At 42.0% G+C, this 27,004-nt stretch overlaps 2 protein-coding genes across 8 annotated transcripts in view; one reads left to right on the top strand and one right to left on the bottom strand.

Annotated features, from left to right (window-relative positions):
- The window catches only part of GTF3C1 (general transcription factor IIIC subunit 1), an 82,334-nt gene extending 62,308 nt beyond the window's left edge, over positions 1 to 20,026 (bottom strand). For 2 of the 3 annotated variants that reach the window (XM_084641674.1, XM_084641675.1), the window contains exons 1-7: positions 19,788 to 20,026; positions 13,952 to 14,161; positions 11,305 to 11,481; positions 7,251 to 7,394; positions 5,699 to 5,795; positions 3,053 to 3,176; positions 1,146 to 1,304 (exon numbers count right to left, since the gene is read on the bottom strand). In XM_084641674.1, coding sequence (XP_084497800.1) covers positions 1,146 to 1,304; positions 3,053 to 3,176; positions 5,699 to 5,795; positions 7,251 to 7,394; positions 11,305 to 11,481; positions 13,952 to 14,161; positions 19,788 to 20,008 — 1,132 coding nt within the window. In that variant the 5' untranslated portion in view covers positions 20,009 to 20,026. Of the gene's footprint in view, positions 1 to 1,141; positions 1,305 to 3,052; positions 3,177 to 5,698; positions 5,796 to 7,250; positions 7,395 to 11,304; positions 11,482 to 13,951; positions 14,162 to 19,787 lie in introns of those variants that run through there. The other variant, XM_084641676.1, reaches the window with a different exon arrangement.
- Positions 20,027 to 20,110: 84 nt separating this feature from the next.
- Positions 20,111 to 27,004, top strand: part of KATNIP (katanin interacting protein) — a 179,513-nt gene continuing 172,619 nt past the window's right edge. For 2 of the 5 annotated variants that reach the window (XM_084642115.1, XM_084642113.1), the window contains exons 1-2: positions 20,111 to 20,228; positions 24,241 to 24,317. In XM_084642115.1, coding sequence (XP_084498241.1) covers positions 24,256 to 24,317 — 62 coding nt within the window. In that variant the 5' untranslated portion in view covers positions 20,111 to 20,228; positions 24,241 to 24,255. The other 3 variants (XM_084642117.1, XM_084642114.1, XM_084642116.1) reach the window with 2 other exon arrangements.

Here is a 27,004-nt window from a genome sequence, read left to right as displayed (position 1 = left end):
TTTACACCAGGCTGAGTGCAGGGGAACAAAGCCATTTAATAAGTGACAGCGTGGGTGAAGCAGTAGGTAGGACACTAGGGTGGCGCTAGATATGAAGGGAGAGGCCAGGATTAAGAGCAGCAAAGGAGTGGCTGCTCTTGCACCCCGCTCTTTACTATAAGGTGTTGAGTTTTGGGTTTTTTTTTACTCTGAAAGAGAAAGTGATGGGAAAAGGTAGAGGGCAGTCCTTTTTCTTCCCCACCAACCTCCTTTATTCCCCATCAGCATGCTCCTGTGTGATCCCATCCCCACCCCACTTTTTCACTTTGAAAATATAAACAATCTACAGAGAAGGGACAAAGGTGATGGCAATTGAGGCAACTTGCTACTTTCAGCCCCAACAGTTACTCTGGGCACCAGCCACCACTGCTAAGATGGATACAGAAGTCCTGACATTCCCCTCCCCCATTACAAGTTCAAATCCTGTCTAGGCTTGGACTGGAGAACTAGTGTAAGTGACGACAAAGAGGCAAAGCCACATCTAACCTAGAAAAATAGGCAATATTTAAAAACATTAGCTAACATGTTTTAAAAAATAGTATGCACTGAATTTAACCTCCTTTAAAAATGTTATCTGGCTAAGTAATATTTTTAAACAACGTATATCCTAGTGTAGAGAGGGCCCAAGAGAGCAAAAATTAATCTGTTAGAGGGAAGAGATTTTTAGCAAGTGTTTAAAACTCTTGGCTCATTTTTCTTAACTATTTTACTCCAATGCCAAATTGACATTTTGAATAAAGGAAGCTTTGTTAATCATTAAGCACCCACACTCTTTTCGACTAGGATATTGAGAGTTCATAACAAGCCTTAGTCATCTCATTTTTATATCCTGGTAGTCCCTAGAGGCAAACAAAACTGGGACAGGAAAGTGCCCAATGTGTTAGATACTTTCACACATTGTGAAAGACAATCCTGCTCTGAACAGATGAGACGAAGGGTAGGAGAAAGTAATTATTTTTCTGATTTCACAGATGTGCACAAGAATCTAATGTACAAAGTAATGACAATTTCAAAATTAAGCCAATAAGAAAACATTCAGCTCATTTTCATGCAGGTAACATATGAACTTAGATTATGAACACCCAGAACCTGATTACATTACCTACTTAGCTCATAAGCCTGCGTAAGCATATCCCGCTCATAAACAATATCTACAGGCTGGACAGCTTTTGTGATCATCTCTTCCTCCTCCTCATCATGGTAATCATTCACTTTCTTTCGAAATTCCTTCACTAGTTTGAGGCATCGGACCATGACATCAGTCCCTGAGAACACATGAAACTACTGGTTAGTAAAATAACTGAATAAAATCTGTGGGTGAAAAGGAGGGATCCACATGAAAAATAAGTTAATTCGTTTTTCTCAGCATTGACAAACAGAATGACATTCCAGTTAAGTATCTTAATGAATTATCACAAATGGAACTGGGCACTCGCATATGGGCCTGATGGAAACTCTCACAGCCTTGAGGTTTTAAACCATGGATACAGATGGAAAGGTCTCCTGCTCATCTGCAAAGGTAACATAGGATATCTCTAGGGCTCAAACAGTGAAGTATTTGAGGGGATGTGAAAAAAGTCCTATAAAAAGACATAATATGAAATTAGGGAACTTTTAATTATGTGCAAGAAGGTGTGTGAATGGTGATCCTGTGAGACACATCTCTTCAGAAAACCAATTTAGATTGCAATCTCTTCAAAGACACTGTCCTTTTGCTCCGATAATCACCTAACAAATGTTTGGGTCTTTTAAAGAAAGTAATTAACTGTAATAATTTTAGAGACTAACCAATTTATTTGAGCATAAGCTTTCGTGAGCTACAGCTCACTTCATCGGATGCATACTGTGGAAAGTGTAGAAGATCTTATTATATACACACAAAGCAAGAAAAAATACCTCCTCCCACCCCACTCTCCTGCTGGTAATAGCTTATCTAAAGTGATCACTCTCCTTACAATGTGTAGTCTCTAAGGTGCCACAGGTACTCCTTTTCTTTTTGCGAATATTGGATTTGTGCTGGAAATGGCCCAACTTGATTATCATACACATTGTAAGGAGAGTGATCACTTTATATAAGCTATTACCAGCAGGAGAGTGGGGTGGGAGGAGGTATTTTTTCACGCTTTGTGTGTATATAATAAGTTCTTCTACACTTTCCACAGTATGCATCCGATGAAGTGAGCTGTAGCTCACGAAAGCTTATGCTCAAATAAATTGGTTAGTCTCTAAGGTGCCGTAAGTACTCCTTTTCTTTTTGCGAATATAGACTAACACGGCTTTTTACTCTGAAACCTGTAATAATTTTATCTATCAAAATGTAATACCACCCTTGAAGTTTTACAGCCCTTCTACTCTATGAAAACAATAGACTCAGGGAACCTGGTTACAACACAGCTATCTTTTGAGCTGTTGTAATATGGTTAAAATGTATAATGTGGATGAAACATCACAGTGTTGGAACCAGGACTAAACCAACAGATTTGTTTCAGGTTTCCCGTGCAGACTCAGGAAAATGATGTGGCATTAGTCACAGACATCAGAAGGCTCTCTTGATAACAATATATATGGACAAGAAACTCTTAAAAGTTTACCTTTTGCATCCGTGAAACAGTGGAAAACTTAGTACTGTGCATCTAGGGAATGGTCAGATTTGTTAACACAAATGGCAGACTGAAAAATATTGGGGAAAAATACACACTGTGAAAATGGGTATTTGATAGAAAATCTTTCCTGGGTCTAAAATTAATGCACACATGGAAGGATGACATTAGTACATTAACTAATCATATCATAATCCAACTAATCCCTGGTTAATTGTTTAATGCTCAATATATCCCTGGAATGGATAATTATTTCAGGTGAGTTGTGTTGTGTACTAGCAAATTTATAACTTGATATATACCTGAGATGCAAAGGAAGCTTTACCTTTAAACACTCTGCAAATTAAGATTTTGGTTAGTTTATAGACTTGATGATATCCGCACGTACATAATAAAGATGTGGCTGCAATTACCTTTCTTTGTTTTATAGGGTCCGCCATCAGGGTGAATGTCCTGTAACGGGGTAGATAATACTTTGGCCAGGCCAGCGTTCATCATATATTGATACAGACGTTTGAATGTTCTTTCACAGAGACCCTACAATAACAGTAACAGTAAAGAGAAATGAAAAGGATGTCACTATTCTAAGGAGCATTCCCTACAAATCAGGAAGCTAATAGAACTAAACCCTTGATTTTCATAGAGATGTAAACAGAGAAACATCTTTCTGTCCCTGAGGTGCTTGACTCAGTTACTATATGCCTCTAGCCCCTTGACCAGGACTTTAGATCCCACTTCTTCTCTTTCATTTACCTGGTTTTTAGTACCCAGTTGTCTTTCCCTATCTACAAGCTCTCCATTATCTGTCTTGGAAAATAGCTTTCCTATTATCACATCTGCCTCTAATTACCATCCCTTGCCTCCTTTCTTCCACTGTGTTCAGTTTATTCAAACGTCCTAGTCCTCAACTAAACCTTTCATTCCATTCAATCCTGCTTCTGCCCTCTCCATTCAGAACTGTCAAGATCAAAAATAATAATATATTACAAATGGAAAAAAGGGAAAGTTGATAGTAGTGAATGTAAATCAGAAGCTAGGAATTGTAGAAAATTGATCAGGGAAGCAAAGGGACACAAGGAGAACTCTATGGCCAGCAGAGTTAAGGATAAGAAGGAGGTTTTTTTAATGCACATCAGGAACAAAAAGAATCCTAACAATGGCTCTGGTCCATTACTAAATGGAAATGGTAGAATTAATAATAATGCCAAAACATAAGTAGTGGTCAATAAATATTTATATTTTATATTTGGGAAAAGAACAGATGATGCAGTCATATCATCTGTTAACACTCTTTCCATTCCACTGGTATCTTAGAAGGATGTTAAACAGGAGCTACTAAAGACAGACATTTTAAAATCAGCAGGTCAAGATAACTTGCATCTAAGAGTTTTAAAAGAGCAGGCCAAGCAGACTGGGTCATTAATGCTTATTTTCAAGAAGTCTGAGAACAACAGGGAAGTTCCAGAAGACTGAAAGAAAGCTAATGTTGTGCCAATATTTTAAAAGGGCAGATGGGATGACCTGGGTAATTATAGGCCTGTCAGTCTCACATTGATCCTGGGCAAAATAATGGAGCAGCTGATACAGAACTCGATTAACAGAGAATTAAAGGAGGGTAATATAATTAATGCCAATCAACATGGGTTTATGGAATATAGATCCTTTCAAACTAACTTCATATATATATATTTATGAGATTACAGGTTTGGTTGATAAAAGTAAAAGTGTTGATGTAATAGACCTTTTTAAGGCAATCTTGGGGCACTTCTCACAGTCCCTCACGTACTAGCTCCTGACTTCCCTACGACCCAAATGGAGTTGAAGCAGCCAAAGGAAGATGAGAAACTAGTGACTAATGGGATGTAAGGAGTTCAGCCACCAGCTGGAGGCAACATAGAAGACAGCAGAGGAACCCCAGAGTCCATACAAAACACTGTGGCCCAGTGTGAAGGGGAAAGTGATCTGCATTCCCCTTGCTCCCAGAAACAGGGAAGACGGGATCACAGAGCTCCTTCCCCTCCCACTGCTCTCCTTCCTTCAGGAGTGGGGATAAAGGTAGCCCCAAGCCTATCTTCAGAGCAGGCACCTTAGGAGGCTGCTCACTGCAGCTATGCAGCTCCAGAGGCTCCCAATGGGGTGGGAGAAGCAGAGGCCTACCTTCCAATCCTAGTCTGCCTTTCTGGGCTCCCGTCCCAGTCCCACCGCACCCCTCCCCCACTGGTTGTCAATCTGCCAGTCTTCTCCTATTCCTCCCCACAACTTTTACTCCCAGTTTCTCTCCCCATCTGCCAACCTCTAAGTCCCAGTCTCCCCCAGGTTCCATGTCCCAGTTTACTCCCTCTGGTCTGGTTCTTGTCCCTTCTGCACTCAATTCAGAAAGCTTACTCCTTCATGATGCCTGGGCCCAGAAAAAGGAGCACTAAGAACACAGGCTCTTACTTCCAGTGCCTGGCTCCACCCCAGCCCAACCTGCATCAGCCAAGAGTGGCAATGGCAGAGAACGCCCTGCTTAGCCCCTTCAGCCTGGGTAGGTGTACGCTCACTGCAGATGGAGTCTTTGGAGAATGCAGCTGTGAAGCTCCAGCAGGTCTCTACTTAGTATATGTGGACTGAGATTTTTCAGAGGCTTAAAACCTGGCCAAATTTGAGTACATTTTCACCATACCAGCAAAAAGCACTTCCCTGACACAAAGGCCACTCGCTTCTTAATGTCAAGTCCTTGCTCCAGAACATGGGGGCGCTAGAGATTCTCAGATAAATGGTTGTTTATTTAATATGATAAACAACATTTTCCCTATACCTCATTCTGGGAAATGGCTGAGCCATTTTGTCTGAAACTTTCTAAAGTTTGTTTTGAATTAGACACCTGACACTGCAAATTTCAGCCTGAGAAGTTAAAGTCTGGCACTTTGAAGCAACGGAAAACAGGTCTGTTTAATGGGAAGTATTATAAGGTTGTCTAACACGTCTCATTATACAGACCAATTCTGCTTGTAATGCTGAATTTTTGGATTTCATTAACAGCAAATTGAGAACTCGAAAGCAAATGATAATCTCACCAGTTCTTCCCTCAGATTCCCCAATTTTTCCATTTTGTTTGGTCGACTGCTCAGCATACTTGAGAGCTTCTCCATAAGGATATCATATTTACTCCTCCTAAAACAAAAGAAGGTTATTCAACATATGAAATTCATGAACACTGACATTTGTATCCAGAAATATCACAGAAAACACTAGTTACCATCACAGAGGCAGACTGAGAAATAAAAAGCAAAGATTTTAGCAACATTTGAGGGAATATCAAGTTGTTTATGTTTAGGTCTTACAAAAGATAGATGCAATTCAATTTTTGAATAGTCTTTGAATTTGGACTCAAAACCCAACATTTATCTGCAAAAAGAACAGGAGTACTTGTGGCACCTTAGAGACTAACAAATTTATTTGAGCATAAGCTTTTGTGGGCTGCAGCCCACTTCATCGGATGCATAGAATGGAACATATAGTAAGAAGATATATATATATACATACAGAGAATATGAAAAAGGTGGAGTAAGAGGCTAATTAATTAAGATATTCTCTGTATATGTGTGTGTGTATATCTATCTTCTTACTATATGTTCCACAACTACTCCTGTTCTTCTTTCTAAAAGTTGATAAATCCCATATAGATTTCAGCAGAGCCTTTGACCCACATTAATACTTCACAAACATAGTGATGTATGCACAGTACCCAGATGACTTCCCCAAATTATCTCTACACATCACATTCCCCACACCACATATCTTTATTTATGCTATCAATCCCTGGTTTGCCTCCTGGAAGCATGAGAACACAAAAAGCTTTATGAAGTCCATGTAGGTTTAATGGTTCCTACTAACAGGCCTTAGTTACAGGACTACCTACACTTCATCAAACAATATTCAAAGGTTGGATGCTTTTCTGATATAAAACTATATTTGATATAAACATTGTTTGTCATGGGAAACTGTAAGAAGTCATACTTGACAATTTTTTTTTACCCACTTCATATTTAAAAGCCAACACTCTGTTACACTGTTCATATACAGAGTCAAATTTTAAAAAATTTATAGAGGAGTTCATTTCATTTACACACAGAGTGCTGGTAGGGGAATGCCCTTCACCCAGGTGGGTCAAACAGCAGATGCAAATATCCAATACCAGGAAGACAGCCAGATACCCAAGCTGTTCTGAAGCCAGGCCTGCTGTTTCACTGTGACCATGCCAAAGCCAGTGCAGGATCTAACTATGCAACAGAGAAAAAGAGAGTCAGAAGTAAAAATTCACTAGAAGGCACTATAGATGCTATCCAACAACAACACAGCTATTAAAACAATGTACAAGAAAAACCCGGTCTCTGTAGGACAAGACCAGGCAGTAGGATACCTACCACTCAAACCATGGCTGGAGGTGGGGCACACATCCTTTATACAACCTCTGTCTCTGAACGCTGTGAGAAGGAGCTAATGCAGCAACCAATAGGCACTGCTTCCAGAAAGTTCTGATAGTCCTGTGGCACCGGGGCATGTCCTAATGATAAGAAAGTACACATGCCACCCTGAAGAACCACCTAACATCTGTTGGGTACATACCTGTCAACATGAAAGCGGTTCAAAAGCAGAAGAATGGAGTGCTGCTGGGCTCCACTTGGTAGTCTTATGACATGGGACTGCATTGAAATGAGACCATTTTTGTCTAATACTCTTCTGTGATAATGCATTTTACCAGCATCCACCCTAGAGAAGACAAGACATCCACAGAACCTCCCATGATGACTTGTAAATAAATATAATAAACAAATTATATTCATATAGCACCTGTCATCTCAATGCCCTTTACCAACTTAAATTACTATACAAATTGCTTGTACAACCTTAATTCAGCCCTCTTGTGCATATACATTATGATAGTCTTATTACATAATCACATACAACTTTCTCCACAGGACCACATTCAATGTACAGGAAATGAATCAGGGTAGTACACTGAATGAGGCTGTTGTCTATAGGACTCAGCCTCATTTGTTGCAGAAGTTAAATGTATAATAAATGAGAAAAAATACTATTGGAAAAGAAAGGCTGGTCTTACGGTTAAGGTAGCTGACTGTCACACAGAGATTGGATTTTATCTCCACTTCCACCACGTGATGCCGGGCAAGTCACTTAAACCAAAATTTTCACAGGTGGCACTAACTGTGTTTTTCATTTTCTTGAAACAACTGGGGTCTGATTTACAAAAGTGCTGAGAAGTCATAGCTGCAGCTGAACTCAATGGGAGCTGTGCTCTGAGCATATGAAGTTCTACAAAAATATTAAGTACCCCAAAAAATCAGTCCCCAAATGTCTCAAGTTGAGCACCCAAAATAGACAATTATGACCTTCATATCTCTGTGCCTCAGTTCCCTATTTGTAAAATAAGGTAATCCCACCACCGCATCTCACAAGAGTGTTGTAAAGGTAAATTCATTAATGTTGGTGAAGCACTCAGATTATGATGGGAGCTCTAGAGAAACATCCATGAGGAAATTAATAGTTCTGTATTCAATGCAGGGTTAGGATGCTGTGAGTGTTGCAGGAATGCAGAATTGGTCAGCGCTATGCTCGGCTGATGTGGCAACTCCTGGTGTCAGACGCCATCACGTGGTCGAGGGACATCTACCTAGAACACATCACTGGACATCGGCAATACCAGGAGTGATGAGCTGAAATGCTGATGAGTAGCAAAGTCGGGAAAGTATCTGAAATACTTCCCTGATGGACTGTATTTTCTAAGGAACAACCTATCCTAATTTCTCAGATACTGAGGGACAATCTTCACTCATTGCCATATTTGCTTTCCACAACCAACTCTCTGTATAACTTTTCATGAGTGATGTAACTGAATATTTGGATACTAATCTCTAAACTGTCTTGTTAAATTTATTCACCTAAATTTGGGTTATTTCAGATTAGGTACTATATGTATTTTATGACTTTTAAAACAAACTTTGTATTTTTGGATAATCTAAGCACTATACCCAGATGTACAGACACTCTTTCCTTAACCTGTGTATTATATAATTTTAACATTAGATTTAATAAGAAATTGTAAATATGGCCTGGGGCCACACGCTGAATGATGAGGATAAAAAATACTGACTAGCCGCTCAACATTAATTCTGGCATTTCCCAACTTCTATGTGTTTGACTTTGCAACCTTAACATTCTTTTGGTATATTTTTTTTAAAATGTAATTTCTTAAGTTCTTTAAAAAGCAAATGGAAAGAAAAGAAATTCCATCATGTAGAACCATACAGACCCCACTTTCCAGCAAGGCTGGAACCTTTAGGCCCACAGCACAGTCTTCTGCCACTGGACCTAACAGAGTAACTGGTAGCAGTAGCAGGCTACTATCCTCTGTGTACCAGCCATGAGAGACAGGTAAGAGTTTCCCAGAGGGTTTCTTCTGCTGTCTAGCCAATAGCTATAAATGTTGAGACTCAGGAATCCTGGGTTTAATTCCAAGTGTTCTAGTACTTACAGACTCTTCTGTACCTGTATCCCCTCTGCTTCTAACCCAACCCCAGCCTGATCCTGCCTTCCCCCCGTGTTTTCCAGACAGGCTGTTTCCTCCTACCCTGAAACTGTGACAGGTGCATCTCTGATCCCACAGAGACCTCCATGCAAAATTTTGAGTCCCTAACATCATCCTCTGAAACAGATGAACGGTCATTGTTTTTTTAAATTCAGCCTGGGGCAAAGACCTAACGTAAAATTTTTCAACTTGAACATTTAGATTCTGACAAAATTATAGGCAACAAAAAACAGGGTCTTACAATGGAAAGCATAGCTCCATGTATAATTAACATCCTGTATAAAAAGCGTATACTTGCCAGGAAGTAGAAGAAGCAGGTGGAAGCTTTCTTTAGACAATGTAGGGCCATAAAAGCCACATTTCTGCCTAACTTAGGCTTGCATTTTAAATAAATATTAAATTTCTAGTCCTTGGTTACAAAGAAAATCTTGTGAACATGAACAGAACCTTTTACACCTTTGTAGGTCTGCAGAGAGTTTCAGTGTCTGAGCTTCACAGGTAGGGCCCTATCAAACTCACGGTCCATTTTGGTCAATTTCACGGTTGTTCAATTCTAGGAATTTAAAAATTGTAAATTTCATGGTTTTAGCTATTTATATCTGAAATTTCATGGTGTTGTAATTGTAGGGGTCCTAAGGCAAAAAGGAATTGGGAGGGGTGGCGGCGGGGGGTGTTGCAAGGTTATTGTTGGGGGGGTTGTGGTACTGCTACCCTTACTTCTGTGCTGCTGCTGGTGGCGGCGCTGCCTTCAAAGCTGGGCAGCCGGAGAGTGGAAGCTACTGGCCAGGAGCCTAGCTCTGAAGGCAGAGCTGCTGCCAGCAGCAGCGCAGAAGTAAGGATAGCATGGTATGGTATTGCCACCCTTACTTCTGCACTACTGCCTGCAGAGCTGGGCCCTCAGTCAGCAGCCGCCACTCTCTGGCTGCCCAGCTCTGAAGGCAGTGGCAAAGACATAAGGGTGGCATGGTGTGGTATTGCCAACCTTACTTCTGTGCTGCTGCTGGTGGAGTGCTGCCTTTGGAGTATACAGCCAACAACATAAACAACAGCCAACGCTCTCCAGCTGCCCAGCTCTGAAGGCAGTGCAGAAGTAAGGGTGGCAATACCGTGACCCTCCTAAAATAACTTTGTAACCACCCCCCCCCGCAACTCCCTTTTGGGTCAGGATGCCCAATTTGAGAAACACTGGTCTCCTCAGTGAAATCTGTATAGTATAGGTTAAAAGTACACAAAAGACCAGATTTCATGGTCTGTGACATGTTTTTCATGGCCGTGAATTTGGTAGGGCCCTATTCATAAGCAGCAGGAATGGTATGAAATTAGCATGGATAGCAGCAGTAAAACTACAGAAAGTCTGAACATGGCAAGAACCATGCCAGTTTCATGCTGCTGCTTGGCAAAACTAACAAAAACAGCAGAAGCAGGGAATTAAACTATTAATAATGATAAGAGGAAGGGATAGGAGACAAAAAACTGGAGTCTTGAACAGAGGGGTAGAGTAGCAACAAATGATCTGGGTTGGGTGGAGCTTCAAGTTTTCCTATCTAGTAGCTGGAAACTAGTATAAAGGAAGCAGGTCCCAACCACGGTTCAGGTACAGCAGCTCAGCAGAGACCCCCGCACCATCCCCTTCATATAATCTGGGGGTAGGTGAAGGAAGAGAAGCAGCAACTGAGCTTCTAAGTTGCACACCTGGACTTTGCAGCACTTCATGTTTTGTATCTAGCTATAGCTATTAGGATCAGTCCTCCACATGAAAGTAATCCCTACATATAAGCAGGTTAGGACAGAAAATTAAAATACCATCTCCAACTGAAACTGGAGGAGCAATTTAAAGAAAGCATAAAGTAGTTAACCAAATGGGAATTTGGTAAAGACACAAGGTTAATAACTATTTTGGTGAGGAAGTACCAGGAAATTTAGTTACTACAAGCAGTAAGCTGGCATCTCAAGCAGCACAGGACCTGCAGAAACAAAGTGCCTGTAATACTGTGATGATACATTCCTGATGAATGAAGCCTTATCTGTAAGGCTTTGATTTACTTTATAAACAGCAACAAACAGTATACTTACTTGAAAGCACCACTGTGAAGGTCTCTCTGAAGTTCCCCTTGCCATCTAGCACGACCTAATCGCTCCAAAATGCAGTAGGAGAAGTCTGGGAGTTTTAAGTCTGGATCCCCCTCCCAGCCAATTAAAGCCCTGTAGCGCAGAACCTGTGAAGCAACGATGACTAGTTTCTCCCCCCACCTACAAAGCAAACAGCAAGAGATGAGAGGTTAATTTCCCAGAGCTCCTAAATTTAACCATTTCCCCGCCTGCTTCCTTTTCTGAGCGAAAATGATTACTGAAGGGATTACTTCAGCTGATGATTTAGGACTTTCCTCTTCATGACTGCACATAACATCCAGTAACATTACAAACAATTATCTGTAACTCCAGAAAAATTCTTCACTAGCACCAAGGTTGAAATTTAGGACGTTGAACTGCCTGCCTGGTTCCTATCCAAACTTTTCTCACCTTCCTGATATAGAACTGAGGTATGATCCTGTTCTCAACCACTATCTCCATATAGGATGAGGACAATTGCAACAATTCCACGATAGGCTTGATATTCGGCAAGTCAACTGACATCAGCAATAACAAGAGGCTTGTTACTCAGAACTGCTTTCACAACACTGTTTTAAGTGCTGAACTGAGGGATGGAAAGGATCAAATTATTTTTCAGGTAGTTAGTAAGGTGCTTAGGCTTGATCTAAACTTAAAAGTTAGGTCGACATAGCTACAGCACTCAAGGGTTCTGAAAAATTCACACTGTAGATGCAGCTAGGTTGACAGAAGAATTCTACCTTCAGGAAGTGTAGGAAGTGTCTACAGCATGGCACTAGAGCAGCATAGCTGCAGTGCTGTAGCACAGGCATGGGCTTAGTGAGCAGCATTAAAAGAAGTAACCTTGCAGCAGGAACTGGTGATGGAGCTTTAGTTATAACAGGAGCAGTGCACACATACAAAATGATTAGCTGCTTGGTGCATATTATACAGCCCACAGGCTCCCCAAGTGCTGATAATGCAGTACATCAAAAGAGAAATCTAAGAAGTTCCAGAGCAACTTGTTTAATCATGTTTTTAACACTGAATAGTGGTAGCATTACTAAATACATGTGCGTTTTACTCCAAACAATTGTCAAAGGAAAACCAAGACGTCTCCACTGTACTACCAGGGATATGTAGTATCTTGGCAGCACTGAGAGCTAACTGGTGGCCCCAAGACTATGTTCATTAGAAACATTTAAAAGAGAAAAACTTCAAAAGCTTGGGTTTGAAAATCTATATATCTGGTTCCCAGGTTAAATTCCTCAATTGTTAAAATGGAGAGAAGCTAAGCTAAGCTGACAGTCGGCCAGACAAAGGGTTTGGGAAGCTCAGTGCAGACAGAACATTCAGAAGTTTAACCAGCAAGCTTCAAATGATTTATCTTGTTTATGTACAAGACTTTCCCAAGGATTTATAGTTTGGCCAAATCTGGCCAGAGTTCCATGAGGATAGAAAAAGATGCCTCTCGGTCCTCCTGCCAAATTTCAGATTCTTGTTCCAAACCACAGATGTGTTAGAATGCTTTTAACATTTTTTTCTGGCCATTTTTGAAATACTCATTTTCCCCAAACTTCCTCAGAAACTTTTACCTGAAATTTCTAAAAAAAAGTGACCTGAGATGGACACCAAACAGCCCAAGGTGGGTGAGATAATTTATTTATTGGACCAACTTCTGTTGGTGAGACAGACAAGCTTTCGAACCAACAGAAGTTGGTCCAATAAAAGGTATTACCTCACCCACCTTATCTCTCTAATATCCTGGGCTACAACTACTACACCAAATAGCCCATACAGTTGGTAAATTTCAGCCTAAACAGTTAAAATTTGGCAACATTATAAACAACTGAAAGTGGAATTATAATGGGAAATGTTAGGTGAAGAGATTCACAATTAGAACCCCTATAATAATGGTAGAAAACATGACAGCTTGGATCAGTGATATCTGGATGGGGAAGGTACAAATGTTTACAATTTTTTGAAGACTGTAGACACCAAAGAGGAAGAGGAATTATTTAGGGTGAAACGGGGCAGAAAATAGGCAGCAGAGTTTACAATAATTGGAATGCAAGACCAATGGATGCATTTGGATCTGATGAAGAAAGCTTAGTCACTCATATATGCCTTTGATGAATGTGGTGAAGGAGGGATAGATTGAAACCCCATGCCTCTGAAAATCTCAGTTCTCATTTTTGGAAGATGCACTAGAATTTTGTCTACTGCTGCAACAGAAAATCAATGTTATATTGAAAACAATGGTTTCTTTACAGAGATTTTCCTCCATTGATTTATATGTATCTAATGCAGCACAGTAATGCCAAATTAAATCATGGAGCCAGTAGGGATGTAAATATTGTTTAAAAAGTTAACCGTTTAAATTATTAAAATTATATCGTTTAATTGGTTACCGATTAAAGGGAGAGGTCCCGGTCAGTGAGGCCCGGGGTGGCCCAGGGCCGGGGGTTAACGGTTAGGGTGGGTTAATGGTAAGACTAATGCTTACCAGTTAACCATTTAATATTTTCATCTCTAGGAGCCATGCTCAGCTCTTCTTAAAAGGAGCTGTTTCCAAATAGCAAAGAATTGTAATTTAAAACGAAACACCAACAAATACTGAAATCTTACTCACTTTTCATAGGCTTCTGTGTAGGCATAACAAGGCTGCAAATCCTTTGTCCTAATTTGATCAGTATAATTTAGTCTCTCCTTAAAATATTTGCATGAACCCTGAATGCCATCCTTATTATCCAAAATCATATGGACAGGATAAATATCATCTAGAGGGACAGGATCTCTTTTAGTTTCCAGTATTCCTGTTTCAAGATCTATTTCTTCATACCTGAAATAAAAATGCAAAGAGAGTCAATATTTAAAATTGTAACATTCACAAGACAAAAACAATTTAAAAGCTGAATTTAAGATTGCTGCTACATTTCAACTGGTCTCCAGAAAATGTCTTGGAAGAAAGCTAGAACTAAAAATCCTTCAAATCTCAAAAGTCAGAAAGCCAGGAAATGCAGAATTAGAGTTGCACTTCTCAAACAAGGAATCCAAATATGTCAACATTCAGAGCATAATGCAAAGGCCTTTTCTGAGGAGATGGGAGCAAAGTAAGAATTTTTAGCGTAAGTGTGTCAGGAGGGTCATAATATGCACACTGATCTTGCCGAATTTGAATGTACTTTTATTGATTTGGACATGTACCATAAGTTTTAGACAGGCACACTGAACTAATACAGAACTTGACTCTTTTTCAATACTTTTCAAAAAAAGTTGCAATGCTTTTTATTTTCTGATTATTTTGCAATAAGACAATCGTACAGAAACTAAGTTTTTGCATATTAATTTTGATTTACAAAACCATTAAAATAGTGCAATTCACAAATTATTTCTAGTTTTATAGTTTTTGACAAACACAGGAGAGAGTTGTGTGCTACAACATATTAGTATACAAAACTTATGTTTAGTAACAATTAAGGTTGTGACAGTCCATACCCCACCCATGCTTTCTTTTCCATCTTACCCACAACACTGTAAATAACCCATTCCAATACTCCACAAAGCCTTCACTTCTCTCTCCAACAGATACCCAAAAGTAATACATACCAGTTTTATCAAACTTTAATTCAAATGCAAAACCTTAAGCTACCTCATCTGCTTTTATAAAATTGTAACAAAAGATCAGTAAATCTGACTATGACATATTGCATGCATTCCGGACATTATTCCGCCTTAACACTACAAGGTTACTGTTAAGATTGTTAATCATGCTATCTCTCCACACATAGATCAGCAGCCCCCTGACCTTCATAAGCCTAGTTTAGGTTATTTGAATTACACAAGTAATTATTAGCTCCTTTCCAGACCAGGCACTGGAGAATGATTTGACACAATTTTCCACTGGTTTACACAACTGTTTAGTAGACAGCAGCAGAATCCTGTATTCCAGGGGTTCTCAAACTGGGGGTCGGGACCCCACAGGGGGTCGCAAAGTTATTACAGGGGGGGATCGCGAGCTGTCAGCCTCCACCCCAAACCCCGCTTTGCCTCCAGCATTTATAATGATATTAAATATATTAAAAGGTGTTTTTAATTTATAAGGCGGGAGTCCGCACTCAGAGGCTTGCTATGTGAAAAGCATCACCAGTACAAAAGTTTGAGAACCACTGCTGTATTCTATCCATGCTTGGGAGAGGAGTCATGCTGCAAGGCAGAAGGATTCAGTGGCTAAGACGGGTTTGTCATGGGTTCTGGGCCTGCAGTGATCTTGCATAAGCTCTCTCCTTAACTTTTTTTTTTTTAAATAGACAGGAATGTTCAGCAGCTCTTCCTTAACTATCTCCTATGTTTAGATTCATAGCCTTAGTCAATAATAGCAAATTGCATGGGAATTAACAGCATTTAGAAAAAGTGAGATTTGAACTCCTGGTCTCCTCTCCCTCAGCTCTGGGAGCTTTCCCTTACACAGACAGGCATGTAGTGTCATTCTTCCCTAAAAGCTACTGACAGTGTTCACACCACAACATTTATTTTTCGTTGTTGAGTTAAAAATTAACAACTTCAGTTTCGCACACTTATTTGATGTTATGGCTAAAAAGTTACAGTAAAACACGCTTTACAAACACTACTAACATATAACGGATATTCTAGGTACAGTATTCAGAGTAGCAGCCGTGTTAATCTGTATTCGCAAAAAGAAAAGGAGTACTTGTGGCACCTTAGAGACTAACAAATTTATTTGAGCATAAGCTTTCGTGACCTACAGCTCACTTCATCGGATGCATTCAGTGGAAAATACAGTGGGGAGATTTATATACATAGAGAACATGAAACAATGGGTGTCACCATACACACTGTAACCGGAGTGATCACTTAAGGTGAGCTATTACCAGCAGGAGAGCAGGGGGGGAAAAAACCTTTTGTAGTGATAATCAAGGTGGGCCATTTCCAGCAGTTGACAAGAAAGTCTGAGGAACAGTGGGGGGTGGAGGGGGGGAATAAACATGGGGAAATAGTTTTACTTTGTGTAATGACCCATCCACTCCCAGCCTTTATTCAAGCCTAAGTTAATTGTATCCAGTTTGCAAATTAATTCCAATTCAGCAGTCTCTCGTTGGAGTCTGTTTTTGAAGTTTTTTGTTGAAGTATTGCCACTTTTAGGTCTGTAATCGAGTGACCAGAGAGATTGAAGTGTTCTCTGACTGGTTTTTGAATGTTATAATTCTTGACGTCTGATTTGTGTCCATTTATTCTTTTATGTAGAGACTGTCCAGTTTGGCCAATGTACATGGCAGAGGGGCATTGCTGGCACATGATGGCATATATCACATTGGTAGATGTGCAGGTGAACGAGCCTCTGATAGTGTGGCTGATGTTATTAGGCCCTATGATGATGTCCCCTGAATAGATATGTGGACACAGTTGGCAATGGGCTTTGTTGCAAGGATAGGTTCCTGGGGTAGTGCTTCTGTTGTGTGGTGTGTGGTTGCTGGTGAGTACTTACTTCAGGTTGGGGGGCTGTCTGTAAGCAAGGATTTGCCTGTCTCCCAAGATCTGTGAGAGTTATGGGTCGTCCTTCAGGATAGGTTGTAGATCCCTGATGATGCGTTGGAGAGGTTTTAGTTGGGGGCTGAAGGTGATGGCTAGTGGCGTTCTGTTATTTTCTTTGTTGGGCCTGTCCTGTAGTAGGTGACTTCTGGGTACTCTTCTGGCTCTGTCAATCTGTTTCTTCACTTCAGCAGGTGGGTATTGTAGTTGTAGGAACACTTGATAGAGATCTTTTAAGTGTTTGTCTCTGTCTGAGGGGTTGGAGCAAATGCAGTTGTATTGTAGAGCTTGGCTGTAGACAATGGATCGTGTGGTGTGGTCTGGATGAAAGCTGGAGGCATGTAGGTAGGAATAGCGGTCAGGAGGTTTCCGGTATAGGGTGCTGTTTATGTGACCATCGCTTCTTAGCATGTAGTGTCCAGGAAGTGGATCTCTTGTGTGGACTGGTCCAGGCTGAGGTTGATGGTGGGATGGAAATTGTTGAAATCATGGTGGAATTCCTCAAGGGCTTCTTTTCCATGGGTCCATATGATGAAGAGGTCATCAATGTAGCGCAAGTAGAGTAAGGGCATTAGGGGACGAGAGCTGAGGAAGCGTTGTTCTAAGTCAGCCATAAAGATGTTGGCATACTGTGGGGCCATGCGGGTACCCATAGCAGTGCCGCTGATTTGAAGGTATACATTGTCCCCAAATGTGAAATAGTTATGGGTGAGGACAAAGTCATGAAGTTCAGCCACCAGGTTTGCCGTGACATTATCGGGGATACTGTTCCTGACGGCTTGTAGTCCATCTTTGTGTGGAATGTTGATGTAGAGGGCTTCTACATCCATAGTGGCTAGGATGGTGTTTTCAGGAAGATCACCGATAGACTGTAGTTTCCTCAGGAAGTCAGTGGTGTCTCGAAGATAGCTGGGAGTCCTGGTAGCGTAGGGCCTGAGGAGGGAGTCTACATCGCCAGACTATCCTGCTGTCAGGGTGCCAATGCCTGAGATGATGGGGCGTCCAGGATTTTCAGGTTTATGGATCTTGGGTAGCAGATAGAATACCCCAGGTCGGGGTTCCAGGGGTGTGTCTGTGCAAATTTGTTCTTGTGCTTTTTCAGGGAGTTTCTTGAGCAAATGCTGTAGTTTCTTTTGGTAACCCTCAGTGGGATCAGAGGGTAATGGTTTGTAGAAAGTGGTGTTGGGGAGCTGCCTAGCAGCCTCTTGTTCATATTCCGACCTATTCATGATGACGACAGCACCTCCTTTGTCAGCCTTTTTGATTATGATGTCAGAGTTGTTTGAGGACGTGGATGGCATTGTGTTCTGCACGGCTGAGGTTATGGGGCAAGTGATGCTGCTTTTCCACAATTTCAGCCCGTTCTACTGTACCTCAGGAATGGAGGTTGTCTAACTCTGAAATGTTGCATAATTCTGAAGAGGTTATGGACTTCAGCCACATGGGGGGGGGAGGGGTTGGGGCTGCAGTCAATGGATGGGTGCGTGCGCATTAGGGGGGGATTGGGTAGTGGGGTGGTTAGGACTCTGGGGGAGGGTCATGGTTTCTGAGCCTTGGGGAACCAGGGCTCTGGGTGGGGAGCTCAGGGCTTCTGCCCCATGGGAACATTGGGGCTTAGCGCTTTCGACCTGTGGGGAACGATGGGGCTTCAGCCCCGCAGCTCCGTTCCCAGCTTCAGCCCCGCTGGGGGGGCGCCAGGGTTTGGGGCTCCCCATGGCACCACTCCCAGCTTCAGCTGGAGGGGGGGAAGGCGCACTGGGACTCGGGGCTTTAGCTGTGCGGGGAGCCTTGGGCCTGAAACCAGCGTCCCCCTCATAGCTAAAGCCCCAAGTCCTGGCGCCCCCTGCGGGGCTGAAGCTGGGAAAAGAGCCGCGGGGCTGAAGTCCCAAGCCCCAGCACTCCCCCCGGTCTAAAGCCCCAAGGCCCCCCCCACCCACTCTGCCCAGAACCCTGCCCCCTATGGCTGCAACCCTCTGTGATTGAAGCCCTGAGTACAGTAGAGAATAAATGGACACAAATCAGACACCAAGAATTATAACATCCAAAAAACAGTCGGAGAACACTTCAATCTCTTTGGTCACTCGATTACAGACCAAAAAGTGGCAATTCTTCAACAAAAAAAATTCAAAAACAGGCTCCTTTTCTTTTTACGAATACAGACTAACACGGCTGCTACTCTGAAACCTGAATTATAAAAGTGAGGGCAAAAACACCTCAAGTCTCTTTCCTTATCCATCTCTCTCCTTTTCATCTAAGAGGACAAAAGAAACAACTGTTGGAGTTGGGGAGCAGGTCCTGTCCTGAGAGTTTGGTCAGCAACGTTACTGAAAACACGTTTGTTAAGGTTAGTACTAAGAAACATGTTATATGTATTTCTCTTATAACCATTTCTGACTTATGCCATACACTTGTACTCATAAACTATCTGCTTGTAGTTAAATAAACTAGTTTATTCTTTAATTAAAACTAATCCAGTGTTGTGAATTGTCTGGGTAACTTCATTTAAGGTAGCAAACTGTTGCAAATTGATCCCCATAGCGGGGGGTGGGCCTAATATATGCGGACTGTATGGGAGAGGGCTGGACAGTGCAGAACACACCTTCGGGGGGTGGGGGGGGGGGGACCCAGGCATGGGAGTGTGTTGGGGTCACCATGCAAGTCGAAACCAGACTGTGTCTGATGGGTGACTGGCAGGTTGCAGCCATACACAGACACTCAGGGTGTTTCCTGCATACTGGAAGGATGTGAGTAGCTAGAGGGGGGTACAGCAGCAAAGCATTCTGAGGCACCCAAGTTTGCAGGGCAGGGGATGACACAGCCTCTCGCCGGTTTGGACTGCGCCCCGCCGGCCCCACCCCCGCACTCCCCATCTCACTCTACTCCCCACCCCCTGCCCCCCCCTCACGGCCGCCCCTCACCGATCGTGCAGGCGGAGGGGGGGCCGCTCCCGCGGTAACAGGTAGAAGCTGAGGCCGGGCTGGGCGCTCAGGGCAGCCCACAGAAGCTGCTGGGTGGCGGGCTCCAGGGGCAGCGGGAAGGGCGGGACGCGGCTGCTCAGCCGGTGCCATAAAGTGCCCAGCGTGATCCCATCCAGACCCTCCAGGGCCACCTCGTCCAGCAGAGCCCACAGCGCCTCCATCCCGCCTTCACTCACTGCGCCTGCGTCACCGCCCTCCCGACAGACCCTGCGCCGATTCGATGAGCTCTACTGCGCCTGCGCATCCTCATTTTGCGTCACAGAGTCGCTCCGGAAGTGAGGTTTGCTAGTCGCCAGTCGCGACGGTAACCAAGGGAACCGGTAAACAGGGAGGGCGGCAGAGCTGTCGGTGTCGCCGCTGGCGGGAAAGCGACGCGACGCGGTACGGGGCGGGGCGGCTCCGGGGTGAAGCAGCGGAGGAGTGGGGACGGGGTGCAGAGGGGAGGCTCCGAATTGAAGGCGGAGCGCTGGCCTAGGGTGAGCGGGGAGGCCGGGATTGGGGGAGCGATGCCGACCGGGATGGGGTGCAGGGAGACCCGGCCGGGATGGGGAGGGGGCCCGCCGGTGGGCTCTGGCGCTTGTGCGATGAGGCGCCTCGGCCGCAATATAGCAATGTTTGTTCTGGCCCCACCCGCCGTTGCCCAGGAACAGCGGTCGGTGTTCAGCTTAAAAACCAAGGCTGAAGCGTTGGGTCTTCGCCTCTGCCCCAAACAGCCGCTTTCAAGGGGCTCTTGCAAGACCGTCTCCTGCCTGCTGATATTTCGAAGGTCGAGTTTCTAAACAGCTCTGTGCGTTTAATATCGACATGGAACGAAGGAATGTCTCTTAACTGAGCCGGTTCTATTACGGATTAGTGCATTGTGACTCGTTTTTACATAATTGGTTTCCTAAACTATCCTGTGGTTGGCCTGTTGAAGTTATAGAACAGGAAAAAATAGAAAACAAGTAAGAATAAGTTTGTTTTGGAGTAGCTAATGTGAATTCTAGTGTTCATCTGTTTTTATTGTCAATACAACGTATGAATTGTAAAGTTAGTAGAAACTGTAGCTCTGTTACCTTGGCTGATTATTTCCACACCTTTTAGAGCAGTGGTGAGCAACCTGCGGCCCATCAGGGTAATCCGCTGGCGATTTGTTTACAGGTGATGGCCAGCCCGCTCCGCTTCCACCGCGGCCATTGGGAGCTGCGGGCAGCTGTCCCTGCGGGTGGTCGATGTAAACAAAAAGAAAAGGAGTACTTGTGGCACCTTAGAGACTAACAAATTTATTTGAGCATAAGCTTTCGTGAGCTACAGCTCACTTCATCGGATGCATTTAGTGGAAAATACAGTGGGGAGATTTATATACATAGAGAACATGAAACAATGGATGTTACCATACACACTGTAAGGAGAGTGATCACTTAAGGTGAGCTATTACCAGCAGGAGAGCGGGGGGAGGGGGGACCTTTTGTAGTGATAATCAAGGTGGGCCATTTCCAGCAGTTGACAAGAATGTCTGAGGAAAGGGGGAGGAAGAAATAAACACGGGAAAATAATTTTACTTTGTGTAATGACCCATCCACACCCAGTCTCTATTCAAGCCTAAGTTAATTGTATCCACTTTGCAAATTAAATTCCAATTCAGCAGTTTCTCGCCACTTGCCACTTTTAGGTCTGTAATCGAGTGACCAGAGAGATTGAAGTGTTCTCTGACTGGTTTTTGAATGTTATAATTCTTGACGTCTGATTTGTGTCCATTTATTCTTTTATGTAGAGACTGTCCTGTTTGGCCAATGTACATGGCAGAGGGGCATTGCTGACACATGATGGCATATATCACATTGGTAGATGTGCAGGTGAACGAGCCTCTGATATTGTGGCTGATGTGATTAGGCCCTATGATGATGTCCCCTGAATAGATATGTGGACACAGTTGGCAATGGGCTTTGTTGCAAGGATAGGTTCCTGGGGTAGTGCTTCTGTTGTGTGGTGTGTGGTTGCTGGTGAGTACTTACTTCAGGTTGGGGGGCTGTCTGTAAGCAAGGATTTGCCTGTCTCCCAAGATCTGTGAGAGTTATGGGTCGTCCTTCAGGATAGGTTGTAGATCATATTCACAGATATTATAGCATAGTCAATAATATAATAATAGACAGCAAAGTCAAGAATATATTATTTATTTTTTATAGGAAACTATATAAAATCCTTATTTCAGTGTGCAAATTAAGCTTCTCAGTGTGTAAGTAGTCAAGTGGTTTATATGTATATAGAGGCTGAAGGGAGTAAACTTTTACTTTATTGACATGTATTAGAGATGCATCAGAAGTATCATCCTGTACTGTAACTGTTGAGAAAGGCCTGGTAACTTGAAATATGTTCTTTTAATCTGTATTCAGCTGTCAGCCTGAACCCTAACTTCTGCCTTATTGCATCCTTCATGTTGCACATCTCTTTAAACCTCCTAAGAAAGAAACACAATGAATATTGCATCATTTCAAAGGGAAGTACTGGTTCTCTCTGACAGCCAAGTATGAGAGAAATGGGGAGCATTTAAAATGAAGTTTACTTTACGGGCCTGAACTAGAAGCTGGTATAATGGTCCCAGTTTATTTTCTTAGGAATTTAAGAAGAGAAATAAAGTAGTGTTGTGGGGGTGGAGGATTGCTACTGCCTCCACTCCCCAATTAGCCCCTTTCCAAGTTGTGATGCTACAATCACTTTTAGCTTTCACTTTTAATTGGAAAAAACAAAGCAAGGTGTTCAGTATCATCTTTTAATTATAAACAGAGTTGTAATTGGCTGCTGGACCACAAACTACTGCTGAAAGGTTAGCATTTATAAACTTTTCTGTACTGATTTGTTTTATTCTTCTGCTAGTATATGTTTCCTAGTTGAAGAATACTTTGCATAACCCCTTAATTCTTCCCCATTCCAAAGTAATTGTTTTACAGTTTAAAAATGAAACAAAAACACTGTAACTCAGAATAACTCAGAAAGATTACTCTAATATCAATAAGACACACTAGAGTATGAATTAGTTTGCCACTGATGCACTGGCTCCTCATAATACACATGAGGTCACCAGCTTGTAGAAGTATATGTTTGTGTATTTTCAGTAGATGTTCTAAACAATCTCACATTTTCTGTTCTGAGGACCAATTCAATTCTTATTAAAGTCAGTGGAACTACTCAGATTGACTTCAGTGGGAGTTGAATCAGTCCTGCTTAGTTGCTATGTAACACTGACCGACTCCGGTTGTTGTCAGGCGGGACGGAACCTGGGACCTCTGGAGCTAAATGCATCAGCCAAAAGCTATAAGGCTGTTAACTAAGGCTGTAGAGCAGACTTCTTAATCTCTTTCTCTAAGTGGTCTTGGTGTCATTAGATGGGACAGAACATCACATGCAGGAGGTGTGTGGGTTACAGCTACATGCTATGATTCCACTGGGAACCGTAAAAAACAAATCAGACTACAAAGTCCTTATACTGTATTGTCAATTGAGATAAAATACAATTGTTTTTCAAGTTTAGAATTGTGAAAATATTTCTGGTGCTTCTTTTTTTGTTTACTATAAATTCAGTGTATTCGATTCACTGTTTTGTTTTATGAAAACTCCTATGTTAAAGCAGCAATTAAATAATACATTCTTGCAAAGTAGGTCAGTAATGTGAGTTATTTTAAGAAAATACACTGTGCAATAACAAGTGTGAATTATTTAATTCATGTCTTGCAAATTGAGAAATCTCATAGTACACAGAGGAGGAAAAGATCTATTAGTTAACAACTTGTTATATATATTGCCTTTTGTTATTCCCCTTTCCCTAAAAGTTGTTTACTTGTTTGTCCTTAAATTGTGCATCCTCTTGGAGCAGGGATGTTACTTCTTAAGTGTTTGGAAGGCATCTTGCACATAGTGGGCAGTACCCCAAATAAATAATTACTTAGGCTGTGTCTACACTACAGCTTATGTCGGCATAATTTATGTCACTCAGGGTTCAGGAAGTGAATAAATCACACCCCCCCCCCCGAGAGACATAAGTTTACACCAACATAAGCACAGGTGTGAACAGTTGGCTTCTCCTGCTGACATAGCTACTGCTGCTCGCGGGGGCTGGAGTAGTTAAACCAATGGGAGAGCTTTCTCTCATCAGTTTAGAGCAGCTACGTTAGAGAGCTTGCAACAGCCCAGCTGCATTGGTGCAGCTGTGCCACTTTAAACTTGCTAGTGTAGCCATACTCCTAGGCTATCTTTTCAGGAGGTAGTGCAACGTTGTTTTCTTTAAAACCCTCAGGAAACAATGTTCTTCAACATTAGAATGTAGCCTTGTTCTTTTGTTACTGATGCTAAGAGACTAATCTTTGTGTTCTGAACCCTTTCCTTACTCCACTACTCCAGTTATATTTTCTTGTTTCAGGTTTACACTAAGGACATGGTGACTGACTTTGATGAGAAGCATGATGAATATTTAATATTACTTCAACAAAGAAACCGGTAAGATGCAAGGTCACCAGCACTTTTCATATTATGGAAACTGGGCTAATACTTGTATTTATTAACAGAATATAAAAGTGGACAGTGGTGCAGAGTCTGGGTAGAGGGAGAGTGTCAAACTCTGGGCTCCAGCCCAAGCAGGAACATCTAGACTGTTATTTTTACTCCCATAGCACAAGCTGGAGTCAGTTGACTCAGGCTCTGAGACTTGCTTTTTCTTTCTTTCTTTTTTTTTTTTTTTGGCAATGTAGACATAAACAGAGTATTCACTTTATTGAAAAATGAAAAAAATAAATAAACAAACACCTACTTAGATGATTCTGCTTGTGTAGCCATTATTTTCTGTTTATTACCACTAGTGATATAAGCATGGAAACAGGACTCTTGTTTCATTCTCCACCCAACTTTCTTTTTGTGACACCACATTCTTCTTCACAGCAGCTTATTGTGTCGTCACAAACATAGCCTAGGCAATGGCAGAATCTGGTAAACTCTTATAGACAAAAGATCCTGTTTCCATGCAGATATCTCCAGTAATAAAATGAATGAAAGAAAGAAAAGGGCAAAATGTATTGGTCTTCAACCCCATAGTGATCTGGAATCACAAGGGATGTGCCTCTTGGCCCCAAGCTTGGCTGGATCAAGTAAGTGTTGTTTACCTCTTCACATAACACAAGAACCAAGGGTCACCCAATGAAATTACTAGGCAGCAGGTTTAAAACAAACTGAAAGAAGTGTTTGTTAATACATAGAGTTTAGTAGCAGTTGGGGCTTGTTAGCTTTCTTTTCTGAAGAAGACAAAAGGAACAGGAGATGCCCTGCTAGGTGCTTCTGGGACTGGAACAGCCAAGCTACTAGACAGGGTTAAGGAACCCTGCTGTGACTTGGACTTCATTTAAAAAGACTTTGAGACAAAGTGCAAGAATATTAATTTGTTTTTTCCTATATGTCAAGAAAAGGAGTTATAGACATCTTTAGAAAGAGTGTGCTGTGGCTTTCCCTCATGGTGTTACAAGGGATGTTATTGGAGGGGGGAGTGAGCGGCATTGCCTTCATGTGGAGTTTTTCTTTTCTTCGTGATGATTCATGTTCACCCCTTTTTCAAGACTATGATAAATTTTGTACAAAGTATGCCTTGTGAGGTATCAATTGAAAACTCATAATTTGCTGATCATTATTGTCCTGGTAAAATATGTGTGGCAACACTCTATGTAAAGTTTACAGTTCTACTGTATGACATTACTGAGACATATCCAAGTTTAGAAAAGTAACCACAAACCAGTTCCTCAGAGACAAAAGGTTAGCCGATGCCTTGGACAGGTGTCAACAAGATTAAATGGACTATCACTTGGTTAAGTGGCCATTCTTTGGCAAGAAAGAGGATGTGAATGAGAAATTTACCAGTTGTCAAAGAAACAGCTGGAGGTTCCTGTCCCCACACACTTTCTGTTTCCTCAACCCCAGCTGGAGATGATTCTCAAAGAAGAGGAGAAATATAAGAAAGGGTAACAGATGCCCCAAGTTATTCCTCCCTTTCTTTCTACTCACGGTAGCCGCAATGTCTGAGAACAGAGAAATGGCTTTAGGATGAGGAAAGGATCCTGTCTGAAAGGAATTCAGCTAGTAAGACTGCTAAAGCATGTGGTGAGAGAGATTTTTACTTTGAATTAACTTAGCTTGTTAAGTTAAGAACATAAGAATGGCCATACTGGATCAGACCAAAGGTCCATCCAGCCCAGTATCCTGTCTACCAACAGTGGCCAATGCCAGGTGCCCCAGAGGGAGTGAACCTAACAGGTAATGATCCAGTGATCTCTCTCCTGCCATCCATCTCCACCCTCTGACATACAGAGGCTAGGGACACCATTCCTTACCCATCCTGGCTAATTAATGGACTTAACCTCCATGAATTTATCCAGTTCTCTTTTAAACCCTGTTATAGTCCTAGCCTTCACATTCTCCTCAGGCAAGGAGTTCCACAGGTTGACTGTGCGCTGAGTGAAGAAGAATTTCCTTTTATTTGTTTGACACCTGCTACCCATTAATTTCATTTGGTGGCCCTTGTTCTTATATTATGGGAACAAGTAAATAACTTTTTCTTATTCACTTTCTCCACACCACTCATGATTTTATATACCTCTATCATATCCCCCCTTAGTATCCTCTTTTTCAAGCTGAAAAGTCCTAGCCTCTTTAATCTCTCCTCCTATGGGACCAGTTCCAAACCCCTAATCATTTTAGTTGCCCTTTTCTGAACCTTTTCTAGTGCTAGTATATCTTTTTTGAGATGAAGTGACCATACTTGTACGCAGTATTCAAGATGTGGGCTTATCATGGATTTATATAGGGGCTAAGATATTCTCCATCTTATTCTCTATCCCTTTTTTAATGATTCCTAGCATCCCGTTTGCTTTTTTGACGGCAGCTGCACTCTGCGTGGATGTCTTCAGAGAACTATCCACGATGACTCCAAGATCTTTCTCCTGATTAGTTGTAGCTAAATCAGCCCCCATCAGATTGTATGTATAGTTGGGGTTATTTTTTCCAATGTGCATTACTTTACATTTATCCACATTACATTTCATTTACCATTTTGTTGCCCAATTCCTTAGTTTTGTGAGATCTTTTTGAAGTTCTTCACGGTCTGCTTTGGTCTTAACTATCTTGAGCAGTTTAGTATCATCTGC

The sequence above is a fragment of the Lepidochelys olivacea genome (assembly GCF_965140295.1).
Source record: "Lepidochelys olivacea isolate rLepOli2 genome assembly, chromosome: 10".
Classification (NCBI taxonomy): domain Eukaryota; kingdom Metazoa; phylum Chordata; order Testudines; family Cheloniidae; genus Lepidochelys; species Lepidochelys olivacea.
The sequence above is the reverse complement of the archived record's forward strand: the minus strand, read 5'-3'. Positions and strand labels throughout refer to the sequence as shown.